This window comes from Oenanthe melanoleuca, chromosome 20 (assembly GCF_029582105.1).
Source record: "Oenanthe melanoleuca isolate GR-GAL-2019-014 chromosome 20, OMel1.0, whole genome shotgun sequence".
Taxonomy (NCBI): Eukaryota; Metazoa; Chordata; class Aves; order Passeriformes; family Muscicapidae; genus Oenanthe; species Oenanthe melanoleuca.
In genome coordinates this window covers 8,471,583-8,492,230 of record NC_079353.1, presented here as the reverse complement: position 1 = coordinate 8,492,230, position 20,648 = coordinate 8,471,583, and the positions used below count along the sequence as shown (strand labels likewise).

The 20,648-nt window shown below is 50.1% G+C and overlaps 2 protein-coding genes across 2 annotated transcripts; one reads left to right on the top strand and one right to left on the bottom strand.

The window, feature by feature from the left end:
• Nucleotides 1-6,099: 6,099 nt before the first annotated feature.
• Nucleotides 6,100-7,620, bottom strand: TP53RK (TP53 regulating kinase). Its single transcript, XM_056507804.1, has 2 exons — nucleotides 7,218-7,620; nucleotides 6,100-6,704 (listed from the first exon to the last, which is right to left on the bottom strand). The coding sequence occupies exons 1-2, from the start codon at nucleotides 7,594-7,596 to the stop codon at nucleotides 6,226-6,228; spliced, it is 858 nt and encodes a 285-aa protein (XP_056363779.1). The 5' UTR covers nucleotides 7,597-7,620; the 3' UTR covers nucleotides 6,100-6,225.
• Nucleotides 7,621-13,361: 5,741 nt separating this feature from the next.
• Nucleotides 13,362-20,299, top strand: SLC2A10 (solute carrier family 2 member 10). The gene is made up of 5 exons (XM_056507413.1): nucleotides 13,362-13,626; nucleotides 15,945-17,312; nucleotides 18,346-18,468; nucleotides 18,999-19,134; nucleotides 19,808-20,299. The coding sequence occupies exons 1-5, from the start codon at nucleotides 13,623-13,625 to the stop codon at nucleotides 19,902-19,904; spliced, it is 1,728 nt and encodes a 575-aa protein (XP_056363388.1). The 5' UTR covers nucleotides 13,362-13,622; the 3' UTR covers nucleotides 19,905-20,299.
• Nucleotides 20,300-20,648: the final 349 nt, after the last annotated feature.

The following is a 20,648-nucleotide window of genomic DNA, read 5'->3' as shown; positions in this document are numbered from 1 at the left end:
CGCTTTATCCCCCGGGAACGGCCCTCCCGGTGGGCGGGACCTCCCCCCCCACCCCGAACCCCCCTGCCCTTCTCCGCCCCGCCTAGCCCACCGGGAGCTGCCCCGCTATACCGCCTCCATCCTCTATATCCCCCTCTTTCCCCCCACCTCATCATTTCCCAGCCTTTCTTCTTTTTCTTTCATTTTTTTCTCTATTAAAAATAAGCAAACACAACCAAACAAGAGGTCAGTGGCGCGGAGCGGGACACAGCCATGGGAAATAGCGGAAAAACAGGAGGCAAATTCTTGGCTCACACAAGTATGAGCCCCAGCAAGCAAACGACGAGCATATGACTGTGCCCTGGGTGTCCTACCAGGCTGGACCTTAAGGATGCTTCAAAAGTCGAAAAGAAAAACAAAAAAGCTGCCCAATTTGAACTCCAAGGGTGGATTTTCTTGCCAGCTTTGCCCTGTATCGGGGTCATCAGAAAGAAAATGGGGGAATATGAGGGGCAGGACAGGATCCCTGATCCTCACCTGACCGCAGAGAATCTCGGCAACTGCTGCAGAGACTGCCGGCCTGAGCGCAGTGAGAGGCAAACACCCCAGGAAACCGAGCTGCTCCACTATCAAGATGAGCAAGAGATCAAAGCCAAGGGAGCTGCTTTTTGCACCACCTGGATTCTTGGAATTGAAGGCTAAACAAAGCTGAGTGGTGGGGAGAAAAATGGGAAAGCAAAGTAACACCCTTAGTACTTCATGAGCATCCTCTGAGTGCCATAGATGACAGATGTATAAAACTCACGTTCGGTAGAGAAACCTTTCCATTTCACAATTAATCAGCTCTCTGGAGAGTTACTCCTCGATACTACTTTCTAGATCATCTAGGAAGTTGAAGTCAAATGCATTGGATTAAAAAGCAGACGTGAGAAAGCCTTGTCCCCCCTTATACAAACCATGAATCACTGGCACACAGGGAACAAGAAATTAGAGCATGGTGGTACAATCAGCAATAGAGACAGGACTGTGCCCCCATCTGAAGGGACTCTGCTCCGGGTCTGGATCTACCTCCTCCCTTCCTCTCCCTCTCCTTAACAGCGTATATGTAATTTTGCACAAATAGCACCAAACCAGTTAATGCCCACAGCCATCCCGGGTGGGGGTTAAAGGGTGGCTGCATCACCACTGCGGCTCTTTTCAAGCAGCAGAACGGACACAAAAGCTCCTGCCGGGCACTGCCGGGGGCTGCTGGCAAAGCGAGGATCCGGCATCCGCCTGGCACCTTCCCCGGGCCCAGGAGAGAGCGCAGAGCTGACCGAGAGAAATCCATCAGGATTCCTATCCTGCTTTCCCTTAACTGTTCAACAACATGAATAACTTTGTAACGGCCAAAGTAAATGACAGGGGATTGCAGTGCTGCCCCAATGCTGCTACAGCGGGGCTGTGGCAGCAGAGCTGCTTCAGTACTCGGGTAGTGGTGCCTGATGGAGAGGATGGGCAGAGGGATGACTGAAGGACTGAAATCAAAATTCGGGCCAGTAAAACAATGCAACTGTTTAAAACAGGTTCAGCTTACCCAAAATACCCATCAGCCAGATACTGGGAGCTCGTGTTTGAGTGTGTCCCACATGTTGGATCAAAGGAGCTCTACAAAACTTTTCTCAAAATCAACCCTGAAAGTTAAAAAAAGCTTCAAAACAATAACAGTGGGCGCAGCTTGTTCTTTCTCTTACAAGAATGCACATTTCTGGCAGTGTGGAGGGCGAGGGGATGGGCAGCACGTTCCCCTCCAGGTGGTCGCTGCCTGGACAGCCCCAGCCCCAGCCCCAGCCCCAGCCCCAGCCCCAGCCGGCCCCTCTCGCTCAGCAGGGCAGGTGCTGGCTCAGCCTTCAGAGCTTCACAGCCGAGCCCATTGTGCAGGGGCTGCACGCTGCTTCTCTCAGCCTTCCTGGAATTCAGCTGGGAATTAATGTTTAATTAGTTTATTTTCTTGTAAACTCCACCTCTACCACCCCCACTTCCAGTGCCAGCAGCAGCTGCAGCTGCCCTCTCAGACCACTCCTGGGCCATTACCTAAAGTTAAGTTTAGTTTATTGGCAAAAGAAAGGTGCTGTGAAGTGTCCAAAGGGACCACTGTGGGACACAGCTTGTGCTTGGGCCAGGGAAGGGCTTTATTTATCTGTAGTGACCCTCATGGAGTGAACCCTGGGTTACAAATGAGCTTTTATGCTTTTATTGCACTAACTTGGTTTTCTATCAGCAGTGATGGGAGAAGAGGGTTGGAAAAGGTTATCAGTGTTCTGCATCTTGCAAAACTGGAAAATATCCATTTCCTGGAAAGATCAAGTTCTAGACTATAAAAAAGTTCACTGAAAAAAGCTATACCATATATTTTGTACACACAGTTTTTACATATACACACAGTAACTGCCATCACAGAGCAGCCACTGTCCAAAAATCATGGCAACAGCATTTCCAGATTATTCAACAGTGTCTCCATCCCTGTTCTTTGCTTGTATGTTCTTTTTTTTTTCATGTTTCTTTTTCCTCTTAGTGATCTTCTAGGTCTCCAGCTCACATTTATCTCAAAAAATCCCCTTAGTTCAGCTCTGCCTCATGGCATCAGTGGGCAAAAACAGAACTTGGTCTTATTGCCAAGCTAAAGTCAGGCTGGTTGCCAAGAGCTCCCCACTCCCACCACAGAAATCACAATAAATAAATATACCAAAATAAACAGAAAAGGCAACTCCGTCAAAAATCAGCAATTCCCTCAGAAATACTACACCGCACTTTCTGCTGATAAAATGCCTCTATTTCCATTTCATTTGTCTTTCCCTTTTTCCTTTCATTCCTCTTTCCACATCTTATCTGCACCTCCTTGGATTCATGGCACTTTTGAGGGATATCCAGGGGCAGAGCAAGATCAAGAAGATGCTGGGAAGCCTCTGGAAATGAAGCTGTTCCCAGCAGGCCTGGAGTTGATGCCCTGAGACAACAATTCATTCTTAAAAGCAAAAAGATTCAAGCAGTAGAAAGACCCAGAGTGGTCAACTGTATATCCAGCACACAGCTGTAAATACATTCTGCTCAAAGGTTTTCCCTGAACATACAGATTTTCCTGGTGCTAGTGATGGTGGCAGAGAGACCCCCAGTGGCTTCATGCACCACCAGCCACCACTTGTCACATCCCACAGTCTCGGGGTCCCCCCAACAGGCAAGGAAGAAGGTTTTGGAGGGGCTGAAGGACAACAAAGCCTTTGGGAGAACAGCCCCTCTAGGTAGGACAGGACAGGACATCACCACTTCTGCCAGTGTGGCTTTCAAGACTTTGTAAAATGTCAGGCCAAACTCTGGAAGAATATTGGCGGCTCAAAGATGGATTTGCAGCAGATAAACTATTCAGGAAAAACAAAATTAAAAAAAAATAAAAGAAAGAAAGACGGAAAGAAAGGAAGAAAGAAAATAGGAGTCCTATTTACCTTATAAGAATGCACATGTACTGGACACTCAGCCTCCTTTACTGGGTATAAAGCCTGACATAAATTATTTTAATAACAATAATAATAGTAATTCAGTGTTGCTTATGATCACACAGATGCATGGAAAGCTAACACGGCAGTATGTCAAGCTATTCCCAGCCAACAAAAACTGGAGCCTCCACTTGCCCTGTGAACCAAGCAGGGAACCAGTGGTTTTCATCCAAGGAGCTGCTGCTGCAGACACAATTCATCCCAGAATCAGAGTGACTTGGAAGGGACCCCCAGGGATCACTGGGTCCAGCTGCTGATGGACTGATACAGCCGATGCTGCAAGAGGATGTGTAGGTCCAGAGTGTCCTTTTTGCTCCACATGAGCCTCCAGAAATTCTTCCACCTTCACAGCAACAGTTCAGCATTCTCTACAGCAATCCATATGACACACCGGGCTGATTGAGAGGAAATATCAGCAAGCCCTAACACAGATGTGCAGAAAGTAACACTTATATAACAAGGAGGGGTTTATCACACAGTGAAAAAACAAAACATTTTGGTTTTCATGACCAGCATTGTCCTGCTTTGTTTTGAAGCTCCGCGGCAGAGCTGATTTCAGCAGAGGCCAGCTCAGGAGTCCCTGCTCCTCCTGCAGCAGCTCCCCGGGAGGACAGCGCTGAGCACGGGCTGCGACCCCGGTTCAGGGCACCGCGGACACCGCCCGAGGATCCGCTTTGTTCCTGCTCCGCTCCCCGCAGGGAGAGCTGCATTTCAACAAACACCACGAGAGCTGAGAGCAGACTCCTCCAAAGGACTTTGCAAACAGAACTCAATCCTGGCATAGCGGGACACGGTGAGAGCGCTGTTTGTACAGATGAGGGACGGCGGGCAGGGGGCTCAGGCTGTGCCTGCGCTGAGCGGGGCCGGCGTTCAGGGCTCAGATCCTCGCTAGCTCACACCCACCTGCTCCCGGGACAGCCGGGCAGCGCCGAGCCCAGTGCCCGCCTGTGTCCTCTGGAGAACCGAGTCCAGTGACCGGGCAGCACCGAGCCCAGTGCCCGTGTGTGCCCCAGGGGAGAATCGGGCCCAGTGCCCCCGTGTGTGTCCCCGGGCAGCACCGAGCCCAGTGCCCGTGTGTGCCCGAGTCCAGTGTCTGTGTGTGCCCCTCGGGCAGGGAGGAGAAGCTGCAGCTCCGCTCCTCGCCCATGTGCCACGCGGTGCGAGCGCCCGGGGCACACAGGCCCGAAAACAAAACGCAGGAGCTCCAAGCGGGCCGGTGCTGCAGAGAGCGCGGCTGTCGGCCCCACAGCCAAAGCTGTGGCTGGGCGGTGGAACCCGGGCCCCACGCCGGGGTCGGGCACTCGCCCAGGCGCTCTTCTGGCAAGGAGTGAAATGCGCACCGGGCACGGGCAGCCCGCCACGCTAGGACACTTGCGGGACTCGAACCAGCTAGCTCGGCAGCCAAAGGCGGTAGCGCTGCGCCGGCGCTACCACGCGGAGCAAACTGGCAGCTTCCGAGCCGCCTTGTGATTCGCGGTGCCGCCCCCGCCGGGCCCCGCCCATCTTCCCCCGAGCCCTCGGTTCGGGCTGTGCTGCTCCGAGTGGGGAAAATCCTTCTGCCCGCCTGGAAAAGCCCCGATCCCTTCTGCCCTGCCTGGCAGAGCTGCTTCTCACAGCTGCCTTCTCCCCGCCGTGTACAGGATCCATGCAGGACGCGTCCGTGGCTATGCAGAGGTGAGGGACACTGCTCCCTGTTTTTCACCAGCAGTTTCGGAGCACAAGGGACTGCAGAGCATCTTCCCGACGGATAAAGAGTGCCCAGCACAGCAAATCGCTCAGCCAGTTCACAATTTCTATCATTACCTGATGACAATGATGCTCTGGCATTCATCCAACTCAGATCCCAACCTGCTCACAAAGCTGATAATCTAACCCACCCACTGTGGGGTGTGCAAGATTTTCCTCTGGCACACCTTTCGTTCACACTATTAGATACAGTAAGCCAGAAAAATGAAGTAATATAGAGAAAACCTTACAAGAAAAAGAGTATTACTGCCTACCTCTGCTAATCACCTACCTGGGCAGGCAATGGCAATACCAGCAGCCCCCCTTATAAAGCTCCAAAAAAGGAAATTTACGGCACTCTTCTTGAAGTGGAAGTTTCTCAGCAGAAAACTATTTTAGATTAACAAATTTTATATTTTCTTAAGACAGTACTATTGACTGAGAGTGAAAAAAGCCAACATTTACTACTGGAAGAAAATAAAACTCTTTTATGTATACTGTGGTATTTCAGCATTGCCCATGTTCCAGAATTCAGTTCATTCATCTTCAGGATGTGTTGAATCATTTATAACAGATTTAAACTCTTTGTTGTAAAGTCTTGTGAGAAAAACAACACACTTGTGTTTCCCAGTTACCTTTTGTAGATGCTGTTTTGTAGTCTCTGAAGTAAGAACCTCCCACAAATTTATGGTCTACCGGCCAAGAGAGATTGCTCTGAATGATTCACAAAGATGAACAGAATGACAGTGTAAACTACTTTGTATTAGAAATATTTAACATTTAAGACAGAAGTGACCTCTAATTCTTTCTCTCTTGGCTGTGCCCCAATCTCACAATTACTTCAGTTACTTGATGACACTTAAAACTTTCATGTTTATTTATTTGAAGACACAGTTATCAAAATAGCGATCTGCGAAATAAAACCAACTATAAATATAAATAACCCTATTTGCAAAACCTCTTATTTCTCCATCCCTAACCCCACTCTCTTCTACCCAATCATAGATCTCTTCCTTCCCCTTAGCCGAACCTCATCCAGCTTTTTGATCACAGGACCAGATTTTTTAGATGTGGCTGCATAGGTCTTTAGCAGAGCTTGGAACATCGTTTCAGTATCTGGATGAGTGCTAATGAAGGCTTTTTCCAGAACATACAAATCAACTCCTTTATCCTCTGGAAGACCAGAAATAAAACTGAGTCCAAAGTCTATCAACACCAAGTCCAGCTTCTCTGTGGGTGGCCGCAGGAGGAGATTGGCAGTTGTCAGATCCCCATGGATAATATCCTCGTCGTGCATCCTTGCTAACAGCTCACCCATCTTCTCTGCTAATTTATGGAGGCCACTGGTATCATCTCCACTCTTTTGTACAGAATAAATATGATCTTGAACAGTAATTGAGTCTACAATATCTTCAAGAAAGATGGAGTTGGTGACATAATCCACGAAGTACACCACTGGAGCTGGAATCCCTATTTAAAAGAACAAATAAAATGCCAGCAGTTAATTTACATGATTCACAGCTTTATTTTAACAACAAAATACAACCGATAAAAGCCTTTAAGCAAAAAGTTGAGATCACACCCAGCCACTGATGATCCACTCCTTGGAACAGCCCGGCCAAGATTCACTTCCGAGCCATCTGCACAGCCCTGCAGTCTTACAAAGACTTGGCAGCTCAAATCTTTCGAGAGCCCAGCCCCTCCTGGGGCGAGCCTTCCCGGTAAAATACGTTGTGGGACACACCGAGGGCAAGACGAGTTTTAGAGGCGCTCTGAAAGAGCAGAGCGTGGCCCCGGGCTCAGGAGCCCCCCTAATCCTTCAGGATGGCGCAGGAATGCGCCAGGTGCCCGAGATCCGCTCTGAGCGGCGTGAAGAGCTGGGCTGATGGGGCTCTAGGGTGTCTGTGTGTCCGTCTGTCCATCCTGGCACGCATCCCCGGCCCGCCCGCCCGCCCCCGTGCCCGTGCCCGTGCCCGTGCCCACCTGCCCGCCGGCAGCGCAGCAGCGACCGCGCCTCCTGGGCCATGCGCCGCCGGCTCAGCCGCTCCTCCAGCGCGGGGTGCCGGTACCGCTTCGGGACGCGCAGCTTGGCCACCGCGGCCCGCCCGAGGAACAGCCCGCGGTACACGTGCGCCTCGGCGCCCTGCTGCACCAGCCGCAGCCCCGGCAGCGGCGGCGGCGCCGGCGGCTCCTCCGCCACCGTGCCGGCTCCCGCCTCGCCCTCTGGACCGTCCACGGCGGGGCCCTCGGTCCCCCGCTCGCCCATGGCGGGGCCCGCGGGCTCCACGTCGGCCATCGCGGGGCCCGCGGCCCCGGCCGTGACCGATCGCACACCGCCCGCCTCCGCCCGAGCCGCCGCCATTACTGGGACCCACACAGCGCATGCGCAGGGCGCCTGTTCGTTAATACTCGGTAATCTCCGGCCATAATCGGCAATGCTCGGTTGGCCGTGACGGAAACGTACGAACTGCCGAGGCGCCGCCCGGCTGTACCGCTCCCCTGCCCTCGGTATAACGCGCCTTGCACCGCTCTCTGCCTAGTGCTATTCCTTCCAAACATTCCAAACCATTCCAAACCGCTCCCTGTGCTTCCCGCCGGGAATCCTGCTGCCCTCTGAGAGGAATGTTACATTTGTCTTTACAAATAAATTGTAAATCTGTTGGTAGATAAAGTTAGCACCTAGAGATAAAAGAAACAATGGGAGGGATTACATTGATTGGTGAATGGAAAAAGAGATTTGCCTTTACAAACAAACTGTAGGTTTGCTGGTAAATGAAATTGGGTAACAGAAGATGAAAAAAGGAACAGGGGGGGAAACTATGAATTCTACAAGAATTAAAAATTAAAAGGGAGGGTTATACATTAGAGGGGAATGTCAGGTGTCAGGCGTTCCGGGAAGTCTGTGCCTCTCGAGTACCTCAGCCAATGGGGAAAGAGAGAGGGAAAAGCGGCCGGGAAATTAGGATAAAAAGGGAGGCTGCGTCCTCCAAAAATTCGAGAGATCCCAGGGGAATGCCCCATGGCCTCTCCCTTTATTCGAATAAAGCAAAAAGGACTCCTCTGTCTCCTTTTGGACATAAACCTCTGGTGTTTGTGGATTAATTTTCCTTACACCTCCGCTTGCCCCTGCCCTGTCGGGGGATCCTGGCTAACTGCAGCATGGTGGGACCTGATTCCGAGCATTCCCGAGCCCGCGCGTGCTCCCGTGGTTTTGCTGATGCAAGAGCGGGACCTGCAGCTGCCCCAGGGCTTGCGAGGGAGATGTTGGCTGCGCCTCTTCCCGAGGGGGCAAGTGGTTCCCCCAGGTTTTCCCGGCATCATCCCCGGCACATCCCCACCGCTGGAGCATCACCGTGGGGACTCCATCGCTGGGACATCACCACCAGCACGGTCCATCACTGCCTCGTGTTCTTTCCTATGCCAGGAGTCTCTGCTGCAGGCTGTGCAGCCCCACTGCAGCTGCCCAGCTGGTGGCTGGGAAGGAGAAGGGATTTGCCCATAAGCTGCAGGGGATCAGGGCATGGTGTGACCTCGGGTCCCCACGCTGGGCATCACCAAAGCTCCTGCCCCAGGTCTGTCATGGGCTGCTCATGCCATGAGTCAGGTGACTCCCCCTTCCTCGAGCAGCCAAGTCCCCACTGCCATCTTATTAAGAGATGGATAAACCTCATTATCCTCATAAATCTCATTGGAGCAGTATTTGGGTTTTTCTGGCACCCTGAAAACCCACTGCCCTACTGCGTGATGCGCACATGCTGCAAATATGTTCCTCAGAAGATACAAGAAAATTCAGCCCAGTCCATGTACATATGTTTTCAGTTGTTGCATTTGGAGGTGCAGCAAGTCCATTTTGTCTTTGTTTTCTCACCCGCAGCATTTGTTTCCTTTTCAGAACATTTATATTTTATTAACACATTCCACACAGCTTACATGTCACTGCACGGTGGGATCATGCCTAGCAAATATTTATCTTGCTTCAGAGACAACTTTTAAACCACCTCCCTAAGTTTTCAATGATACAGATAATTAATCCTGCAATTCAGCCCACCTGATGCACCCTCCTGCAGCTGCCCTCGCTGTGGCAGGACTGCAGGAGCCAAACAGCTTGCCCAAGGAATGGGGTCAATTCCTGGTCTCTGTGGCTGGAATTTGCAAATGCCTTAAACACTCAAATAAAGCAAAAGGTTATCAGACCACAAATATCCCCACAGACACACATTTACAACCTATAAGCAAGTGCAGACACATAGCCTCTGGTTCATTATTCTGGCAACCATGAGGCTTTTTTCTCATGCTGGCCAAAAACCTCCTCCAGAGCTTTCAAAATATGAAAGAAAATATTTTTGCTTTATTTTCCCATTTATTTTATTTATTTAAATTATATCTTCCCCATGATTTCACTTATTCTTTTCTCTTTTAATACAATAAACAGTTGACACAGCCCTTGGAAACTAACTAGAGCCATTTACAATATTTATGGTATCACCCAGTATTTTTATTGGAATATTTAATCACCCCAGAGAACTGCTCTGAAGCCACAGACTGGTAAATGGTTTCATTATGTAACTTTGTGCTCCTGGTGACAAGCATTTACAAACTCTCCTTTCACAAACAATATAATTAAGTTAAAAATTGCAGCACAGCAAACCAAGCTAATGGGAACCAAGGCAGGTCTCATGGCTCATCCCTGCTGTCCTACAGATCCCTTGGCATCAGGCAGGATGCAGCCCTGGAAACAGATCTCCCATCACCCTCAGCTTATTTATGGATGGAGGCTGCCATCCTCAGAGCTGGGAAAAGGAATGAATTTGAGTTGTTGCAGGGTGCCATGCTGGAAGCATCCCTGCAATGTGCAAGGAAACAAGATTCCTGGTGGGACCAAACTGCTGACCAGCATTGCCAAGGAACCCCCATGAGTTAGGACATCGTAGCAGAAAACACAAACACATGCAGCCTGGCTTCAGGAGGAGAAATCTCTCTGGGATGTAAATGAACGTGCAATAAATGCAGGTTCCTGGTGAGCTGGCTCCATCCTGGCCAGCTGTGACACGTCTGCCTGCTGAGGGACCATCACTTCCATCAATTACTGAATTGAGTTTGGTCACTTTGGTCCCATGAGCCTCTTCCTATCGGTCAATCATAACAGAAGAAAATACACTTGAGGGTGTGATGAGGATTCCTTTTTCCAGGACGAACTTCTTTCCCCTCTTGTATTTGTGTTTCCATTTGCGATTTTAAAGCCTCTTCAAGAGGTAGAGGGTAACATTTCCAATAATGACAGGCGGGTTGTGTTCCCAAGCGCAGGCTGCCGTTCCCAGGCTGCCCAGGCGAAGCTCTCCAGGAGCACATTCCTGCGGCTCAGCCTGGGGATGCGCTCCTCGGCTGCCAGGCAGGAACGCGCCGCAAGCCCGGCAGCCGGCAGCGAGATAAGGATCGCGTGGGGAAATGGCACTGCCAAGACACACGGACTGCAGAGGAGGAAGAGGAGATGACATCCCAGGAGGGAGCAAGGACAGGAACGTGCCTGCAGGCTCGAAGCATTGGTGGATCCAACCCCCCCAGACCTTCTCACGTGGAGCTGAGGGACAAAGATGCTGCTTTCAGCAGGTCCCGAATACCCGCTGGCTACAAAAGAAAGCTCAAAGGACCGCAAATAAAGATTTTCTTCCCCCCTCAATTTTTCCCTGCAGGTTTTCACCCTTTTTTTTCCAGAGGACAATAACCCACAGCCTCCACAGTGTCAATGTGACAGCTGCATTTCTGTACATACTGATGTTATGTTTTCGGCCGCCTTTGGTAAACACACCATAAAGCTCTTCCTGTGCTCCCCAGGACCTCACCTTGTTGTTGACAGTGCTAATAATATTTCTTGCCCTGCCAGAGACCAAGAAGCCTCTAGAAAATGTTCAGGTGTCAGAAAAAGAAATGCTAAGTGACCATAGAGAAAAATACAATTTCTTCCTTCTCTCACTGAACTAATTTCAGAAGGAAGGAATTGTTCAGGAAAATTGGAGATCATGTAGCCAAGAGTGAGTCTGCCCTGAGGCTGATGAGGACTTTAGGTTCTCTCTGGCTCTCGGCCTGGTGTGGTGAGGAACAATGCACGGGAGACATTTCCTCCAGTTCCTAATACAGCTCACCCAGAATGCCTTGGCTTGAGCTCTGGGGGCCAGAGATAATGGGCAAGATCACACTGCATCCCCTGCATCCCCCTGTGCTCCCCAAATGTGAAACGTTAGCCTAGATACAGAGATGGAGTGTTTGCTGTCTGCCATGAACTGGTCTCATGTGGGTCTTGGGGAAGAGAGAAAATTGGAGTAATTTCTCCCTCTGCATATCATGAGAGCTGGTTGTGATTTGGCGGTTTAAACTGTTCTAATATGAAATGCAAATGTTATTGAAAAGCTCTTCCTATGAACACCATGGTTTCTATTGGCAGGTGTTTGAAGCCGTTCTTCATCAAGTATGTGAACCCTGTTGCAGCTGTCAGGCTGTATCAGATACAAGGTTTTAGAAAAGGTGTTTTCACATCCTATATTCCCACTGGAGTTAGAACATATGAATGGGAAGCTTTTATTTAATCTATAAATGAGGTCCATGATTTGACACAATTTTCACATTCTCTATTATTTTGAGAAGAAACAAAACCAAAACATCTGATCAACTGATGCTTGTGTTGCAGCCAGATATCCAATAGACTAAAGCTGAAAGGATACAATGATCCAATATGGCCCATCTCAAGCATTCCTAAACTAGGAATTGTAATAAAATGAGTTGGTACCACTGCTCTACAGACCAGAGACATGAGATCAGTATTCAGTATCCCCATACTTGGAAAAATTACAATTTTTAAATACTTCTCTTAAATTCCCTATTAAGTTAACATGGAGGATGAATGAAAAGGCTCTTTTAAAAAATCACATGCTCACATGCTCTTTGTTCTTCACCCAACCTGTTAATTTTTGCCTATGTCAGAGGCACAGTGGTCACTGATTCAGACCTTCCCCAGTTCAATTCTGTGCTGGGGCAAAAAGCTTTACCAGCACAGGCTCCACAGAGTGCTGTTCTTGAGCTGGTGTGGGTATAACATACTAAAAATTAAAACTCAGTATAGGTTTGTCCTGAAATTAATGAAATATTATCTACAGTAACATGCCAGCTCACAAAGAAAGTTTGTGGTCATCTGCACTTGCCCTGCCACTTCTTCCTCACTGTTCCCCATGCCAGCTGGGTCAAAGCAAACTCCTGAACATTTCATGGACTTCAGCACAGCACAACCCACCCAGCAGCTGCCATTCACAGGAAGAGCACCAAGGGGCGATGTTTGCATATGGTGTTAAAGGGTTTTGAAAGCACTTCGAAGTGTATCACGTTTTGTAAAATCCTTGTTTAAAAAGCTGAACTTTGGGACTTGTGAAATTAGCCTCAGAAAATAATCTTGCATCAAAGTACAAGTCCCAGTGTCTTTTATGCAGGACAACAGGAAGGTTCCTGTTTCACTCAGCAGAAAAAGAATGTTAATAGCAAAGGAAGTTGAATACTGAACGTTTTGTCTGATGGAGCAGAAAGAGATAAGCTTGAGAGACTGATTCTTTCAGCCATGAAAGAGGGCAAACTCAGACACAGAATCACAGAATCATAGATTCAAACAATATGCTGATGTGGAAGGGGGTCACCAGGATCGAGTCCAACTCCTGGCCCTGCAGAGGACACCCCAACAATCCCATCACGTGCCGCAGAGCATCGTCCAAATACTGTATGAACTTTGTCAGGCTTGGTGCTGTGATCACTGCCCTGGGGAGCCTGTTCAGTGCCCAACCACTCTGTGTGAAAAACCTTTTCCTCGTATCCAACCTAAACCTCCCCTGCTGCTCTTTTTGTTTTCAGTTTTCAAGCAGCCATCCCTTTCTTGGCAGGTTTCTGTGGCTTTCCAGCCGAGCTACCCAAAAACATGAATAAACTCTCTTGTAACTTTCTGAAGACTTTCTCTCCAGAGAAACAGAGATGTGAAGCTCTGCACAAGAGGAGCCCTGCAGGCAGTGAGGTGATTTCTGTTCTTTACGTGAGACAGGCTGGGGACAGAGCTGACAGTCCAGGGACCACACCGCATCCTCGTTTCGGCACCAACCCGCCACGTACCTCCGCAAGGCGTCTCCGGCTACACCGCAGCCTCACCCACGGGATCCCCGGGACCCGGCTCCGATCCCGCCCTCGGCATCGCTCCCGGGGCGGCGCAGCCTCCCTTCCCGGGACCCCCGCCCCCGAGAGGGGCGGGCAGGGCGCCTACAAGCCCCAGGCTGCCCGGCCGGGGGCAGGGCAGCAGCGACGTGGCCGGCGGCCCCCGCTCCGCCCCGCTCCGCCCGCTGCGCTCCGGGGCTCGGCCCCGCCATGGGTGAGTGCGGGAAGGGCGGGGGGCGCGGGACGGTGGGAACGGGCACGTCCTGACCCGCGGGGAAGTTTGCAAAAAGAAAAAAAAAAGTTTGCAACTTTTCCTAAAGGCTGGAGATGCATTCCCCGCCTTTTCCTCTCTTTCTGTTCTTTTTTTTAGCGGTCCCAGCAGCGCGTAGAGAGCGGAGGAATTTCCTGTGGCTCGGTCCCGGGGGCCGGGGAGGGGAGCGGGGTTTCGGGGAGTGCGGAGGAAGCAGGGCTCGCTGGGCACTGGGAATTGCTGGGACTGGGGATTGCTAGGGGCCCTTTGGCCTTGGCGTTGGTGTGAGCAGAGCCCGGGGTCAGTCCGGCTCGGCTGCACAGCGGGTCACTGCGCTGGCCCCAGACCGGTTTGCTGTAGGGAGGGAATGGCCGGGCACAGCTTCTTGTTCCACCGCACCTACTGTCCTCATGTCGACATCTGAAGGGTCCTCAAATTCCCCAGCTACGTCAGAATAGACGATACTCAAACTGGATTTCAGTCAAAGTTCATAAGCTATGACTGCTTACTAAGTTAATAAAAAATGCAGCAAAAGCTGATGAAATCAGCCATGGTATTTATAGTGGGACTGTCTGTGTCTTATAGAATTTGAGGCTTGAAGCTAATGGGATGGCCACTTATGCGTTGTGTTCTCAGCAGATATTTTTTCTAATTATCTGCGTAACATGTTCAAGGAGTGCTAAGAGCAGTGCAGGTGGTCACACAGAACGTGGTGGGAGGGACTGGGATAGCTGGGATCGCATAAGTAACACAAATGAAACACAGAGGGTTGCAGAATAAATAAAAATAATTGTATTTATATACAGCCATCACTGAGAAATAGCCTTTATTGACAGCTGTAATTAAAGGCCAAGCAGAGGCACTTCCCATTAAACACAGCTTGTGACAGGAAAAAAGTCCTTTGATAGGGTGAGAAAAGTTTCCACAGTGGAAACTGGTGGTTGTGACCACATTTTTTGCACGTACAGTCTACCAAAATTGTGAGTATTTCTAATTAAACAAAAGAATGAAGTTAGTATTACGTGCTGCAAAACAGCACAAACCCCAAAACTAATGCACTTTACCTATGCTTCAAAAGTGTAATTGGAGGAGAGGTCACTGTCACTTCTGTTCCCAGAGGAAATGGGAACACTGGGCTCTTGCCCCAGTGCAATCCCTGCTAGTGTGACATGGTTCACACGTGGTCACGCTTTCATCCCCTCCCCATGGTGAGAAGCATGTGCAGCCAGCACCTTGGTTTTGTAGAGTTGTTTGGGCTGGGTTGGTTTGAGTTGCTTTTGCTGCTGTTTTTGTCTTACTTTAGCTAAACTTACATAATTAGGAAACTGGCATGCTCTGCCCTGTGGGAAGGGCAAGTTCAAAGAGTCACTTCTTATGTTTGAGAGTGGCAATAGTAAACTTCTGAGCTCGCAGTGAAGTTTGTCCTGTGGTCCTGGACCAGCCTGAGGAGACTGTGATTGACTTGGAGATCCTCAGAGCTATGGGCTGCAGAAGGAGAGATGAAGAAACCAGGGCCACCCCACAAACTCATGCTGAGAGTACAGTATTAACTAAAGGACAAAGTAGAGGAAAAATAAACTTTTGTGAGCAGGGCTTTTAACGGCAAGATAGGGAGTGCATGGAGAGCTGGTGGTACCACATGCTTTGAAATGTGAAAATGATAATGCAGAGCAGTTCAAAACCAAAAAGCAGAAGCTGCACTTCCTGCCCAGAACAAATTTTGTAATTACAATCAAAGGCTCCCACTGTACAACTCCAGGCACTACAAGTCACTGTCCTGCACTTAAAAACAAGTCTTAACTCTGTTAGAAAGTCCTGATTTCAAAATTCTGCACCCCAAATGAGTACCCCTGGAGTTAGTGGAAGTCTGGTGGGTTATGTGACTGTCTGCAAGTGCCTCTATACACATGACCTAGTGACCTATGGGGAAATTCCACATCACGACTTTTTAGATGGAAAGCTGTGAATGTGCTAGGAGAGCTTTTTCCAGCCTGTGCATGCTGACAGCTTGTCTTACAGCATCACAAAACTGAACCTAGTGCTGCTTGTTTTACAGCATCACAAAACTGAACCTAGCACTGCTTATCTTGTAGCATCACAAAACTGAACCTAGCACTGCTTGTCTTACAGCATCACAAAACTGAACCTAGCACAACTTGTGTTACAGCATCACAAAACTGAACCTAGCACTGCTTGTCTTGTAGCATCACAAAACTGAACCTAGCACTGCTTGTCTTATAGTATCACAAAACTGAACTTAGCACTGCTTGTTTGTTTTCTAGGTCGTGCACTGCTGGTCCTCCTCTTGTCTGCAACCGTTTCTCTCCTGGGTGGGCTGATTTTTGGATATGAGCTGGGGATAATCTCTGGAGCACTGTTGCAGCTGCAGACAGACTTCCAGCTCAGCTGCTTCAAGCAAGAAGTTGTAGTGAGCGCTGTCCTTATCGGGGCGTTCCTCGCCTCGCTGGCAGGGGGGATCCTCATCGACCACCATGGCCGGAGGAGAGCAATCTTGGTCAGCAACTTGGTTCTCTTGGTGGGCAGCCTCATCCTCACACTGGCCGGGTCATTCACGGTACTGGTCATTGGGCGCATGACCGTGGGCTTTGCCATCTCTGTCTCATCCATGGCCTGCTGCATCTATGTCTCAGAAATGGTGGCTGCTCACCAGCGAGGCCTGCTGGTGTCTCTCTACGAAGTGGGAATCACCATGGGCATCCTGCTGTCCTACGCCCTGAATTATGTCTTTGCAGATATGGATGAGGGGTGGAGGTACATGTTTGGACTGGCCATTGCCCCGACAGCCATGCAGTTCCTCAGCATCCTCTTCCTCCCAGTGAACCCTGTTAAATTAAGCTCGTGGGACTCAGACTGCCAGAAGGGCCTCATCCCTCTGCAGGACACCAAGGACAGAGTAGCGGCAAAGCGGGAGCCCTATCAGGAGAGGCATTACTCATTTCTTGATCTTTTCAGGAGCAGAGACAACATGAGAAGAAGGACTCTGGTGGGCCTGGGGCTGGTGCTCTTCCAGCAGTTCACTGGGCAGCCCAACGTGCTGGGCTATGCCTCCAAAATCTTCCACTCAGTGGGCTTCCAGAGCAACTCCTCGGCCATCCTGGCCTCGGTTGGGCTGGGAGCAATAAAGGTGGTGGCCACGCTGGTGGCCATGGCCTTGGCAGACAGGGCAGGCAGGAGGGTGCTGCTGATGTCTGGCTGTGTGGTGATGGCTGTCTCTGTCACCACCATCAGCCTCTGCAGCCGCCTGGCTCCGCTGGCCATGGCCAGGGACTGCCGAGCAGCCGCAGGCCCCAACGCATCCCACGGGCTCAGCCAGCACCCCCTGACCCCTCTGCTCCCACCCTCTGCTGTGTCACCCGTCCAACCAGTGCCAGGGGCTGCCAGAAGTCAGGCAGGCCCTGGTTTTGCTGCCACCAGGAGCCTTATGGAGGTTTTTGCCAGCACTCAAAGCAAAGAGGTTGTTCCTAATTCTTCCCTGACTCAGAAAAGAGATTTGGTAAGTGAATCCAGGAAAGGAAACACAGGCCCTCGTCTTGATGCTGCTCCCTGGGCACAACATACGGTCTCAAATTGGATCACACTGCTGAGCATGATGGCTTTTGTGAGTGCCTTCTCAGTTGGATTTGGGCCAAGTAAGTGTGGTGTTTATCCTTGCACTAACCCAGAGAAGAAAACTAGGCTGATCTGCCAGCTGCCTGCTTGAACCATTCCTTATGGATCTGCTGCGCTGAGCAGCTCAGTGTCTGGGAACTGGAAATACATCCCCTCCTGCCTCTGAATTATTCTCTAGCACTGCAGCTCTGTCAGCTACAGCACTAGAGTAACTTTCTCTTCCATGCTATTTACTACTCTTGTAAAGCTCTTTTTTTCTCTGAAGTTCAGTGGAAAATCAGAGCATCCTACAAAGCTTACAAGCACATAATCTTCCTGTCACCCTGGTGAGGAGGAAGATACAGGGCTGAGGACAGGGACTGAGGGGCTTCTGCTATGTGATTATGAAAGTCAGTGCAGAACTAGAAGTTGAACCTCTTTTGAAGTCTCTCAATATCAGTTGGGGCTTTTTTATTTATTATTATTTATTTTTCATCAGATGAGATTAAAGATTAGTTCTTGCTTCCATGTAAGTTCTACTGTTTTCTGGCATTTAAATGCCTTGATGGGAAAAAATAGCATTTAACTCAAGAAAAGAATGTTAAGTGAGTAAGGGTCACGGGTTTGACAGCCAGCCTGCAATTTATTTCAAGAAAAATAACCCCAGGATAAGAGAGACTTAAATATATATATTGCTTTAACTCTGATTTTAGTCCAAATGCAATGTTGTCTCCCTAATTCCACCTTTTCTCATTTCTTTACAAAGAGCATGACCTGACAGCAGGCCTGTCAGTTCTCTTCATCTCCTGTGAATGGAATGACCAGCTACCCTGCTTTCTTCATTACTCCCTGGGTCTGTTTATTGCTATTTCATTCCTCCATGAAGCACTGAACACAGGAGGTTTGAAGTGTTCTGCTGTGATCTGTCTCTGAGATCGATGAATGTTTGACACCACCAGCAGCGGGTGCTGGGTGAAGGCAGAGTTTAAACCCCCTGCCGAAATCTCCCTCACCCATTTGCCAAACAAATCGCTTAACTCCACACTGTCTTTGTGATCTCTCTAATCTGTGCAGTGACCTGGCTGGTCCTGAGTGAGATTTACCCTGCTGGGATAAGAGGAAGAGCCTTTGCCTTCTGTAACAGCTTTAACTGGGCTGCTAATTTACTGATCAGCCTCTCCTTCCTGGACCTTATTGGTAAGTAACCCCTTCCCCTCCCTCCACTGCTCATGGCTGGTTAAGGGAAGGTGGCCACCACGAGCCATTTGGAGATTTCAGTGTCATTTTGAACCCTGAGGACTTGAGGCTTGAATGGGTGTGACCCCATTGCCCCTGAGAGCAGGAGCACCAGCAGCTCTGGTTACAGCCTCTCTGTCACTGGTTTATAAAAATCCCCCATTGCCCACTGGGCTGCACTGTAGCACCAAGTATCAGGAAACACAGAGTCTGCAGCTTCCATACCAGCAGCTTTACATCATTTCTCAGCAGGCACTGCTGGGCCTGGAGCTCAGCTGCCTTCTTCCCCCTGCTGCTGGCAAAGCTTGGCATTCACCAACCTTTTCCTTTGCCAGTTCCCAGTCCGGGCCTTGCAGATAAGGAGTTTCCCAGCTCTCTTGAAGGCTTCACAAAATAAAGTGCCCCTGTCAGGCACCAATGACCACCTCACAGTAAGCAACCAGTTTTCTTTGTACCCCACCTCCTACATTCACACACTTGAATCTCTGCAGATGCCATTGGATTCTCCTGGATGTTTCTTCTCTATGGGCTGATGGGAGTGATGGCTGTTATATTCATTTACCTTTTTGTGCCAGAAACAAAAGGACAGTCCCTGGAGGAGATAGACCAGCAGTTCTGCAGGAAACGGTAGGTGTGCTGCTGTCCCAGCAGGAGTGCTGGCTCTGGGGGCTTCCCACTGCCAGACCCTGAGCTCTGTGCTACTGGGCTGAAGTGAAGTTTGGCCAGTGCTACTGAGAAAATAGAAAATGTCAGGTTTGTGGCAGAGAGAGCTGCAGTGGTGGTGCACTGTTTGTGGTGGGAGAGCCTTCATCAGCAGATCACTGCCCTGAGCCTTGTAGCTGTACTGCTGGCACTACTGATGTCAATAGTGACACTTGAGAAAAATGGGCTAGAAACTAGGATTTATGGTCAAGGAGAGGAGACCAGGATCACAACCTGGGACAGGAGAGTTAGGACTGGGAGGAGGCAGGAGGGGGGATGATAGTCCTTTCACCTTAAGACCTAAGTCTTTTCACCTTAGAATAATCCCAGGCTGATCCTTCTCCTCTGAGGCAGAGACATCTCTTGGAGCATGGGCTCTCCCCTGGTAATTTTCTCACAAAGCTTGTAATGGACTCAGGAAGATCAAAATGTGGTTTTGCCATCTTGGTTGTGATGGTGGTGGCAAGGCAGGCACTGCTGGAGCAGGAGAGGTTGTGCTGCCAAGAGGAGGGAGCACAGCCCTGGGAGCAGGAGGGGTGGCTGCTGTGAGCCCTGCCTGGCTCCCTGGCTGCTCCTGACCTTCATTTCTGCCCAGCAGGGCGTGGGAAGGAAATGTGTTCAAGCAGAGACGTGGAAGAGGAGCGAGCTGCACACAAGCACAGTACCAGAGAGTGGAGCACTCCAGCAGCACATGAAACCAGCAAGCTGCCAGCAGCATCGTGTGTATAGGTGTATGTAATATATACATCGTGTACACATATATATATGTGTAATATAACAGCATGGTGTGTGAGGAGTTCCACCAGCAGAGGAGCAGGCTGGGCTATCAGGACACTTCTTTGGAGCCTTTTACTGGTGACCTGTGGTCGGTGACAGTTCTGATCTCTGGTCAGTGGCAGTTCTCCCTGCAGTGCCTTAGATCTGGAAGCACACCAACAGCATGTCCTTTGGGTCCTGGGACAGAATCACTGTTCCCAGGCAGAGAATACATCCTTCCTTTGCTATCTTTTAATTTTTCATCATTTGTGTCTCCTGTCATTTGAGAGATTGTTGGTTTTATACGCAGGAATTAAAGCACGTTTTGCTGACAGTTTCTCCATCCTTGAAGCTCGTTTGTGAGCAAGGTGTGTTGTTTTCCAGGTCTCAGGAGCTCGGGGATGGGGCGGGGAGGGTGCACCGAGCCGGACCTGCCGGCAGTGGGCGGCCGGCACCGCCTGTGCGGGGTGCTGCGGTCCGAGCCCCGAATCCCCAAAACCCGGAGCCCCGGAGCCCTTCCCTGCCTCCCCGGCTGTGCTTGGGTCCTGATGGGGCCGGGCAGGAGGGATGTGCCAGTGGGAATTCGGGGTCCCCCGCTGGGTCTGTGCTGGGGACGAGGCAAGGGCACGAGGATGGGTATGCTGGGGTGTCACAGGGAGCCGGGTCAGGGGCAGCAAGCGGGG

Excerpts from the sequence above, each read along its gene's own strand:
- TP53RK (XM_056507804.1), bottom strand. The coding sequence starts at position 7,596 with ATGGCGGCGGCTCGGGCGGAGGCGGGCGGTGTGCGATCGGTCACGGCC. Across the intron at positions 6,705-7,217 it reads GCTGCGCTGCCGGCGGGCAG|GGATTCCAGCTCCAGTGGTG; the intron begins GTGGGCACGGGC and ends TCTTTTAAATAG.
- SLC2A10 (XM_056507413.1), top strand. Across the intron at positions 18,469-18,998 it reads CTCCTTCCTGGACCTTATTG|ATGCCATTGGATTCTCCTGG; the intron begins GTAAGTAACCCC and ends GAATCTCTGCAG. Across the intron at positions 19,135-19,807 it reads CAGCAGTTCTGCAGGAAACG|GGCGTGGGAAGGAAATGTGT; the intron begins GTAGGTGTGCTG and ends TCTGCCCAGCAG.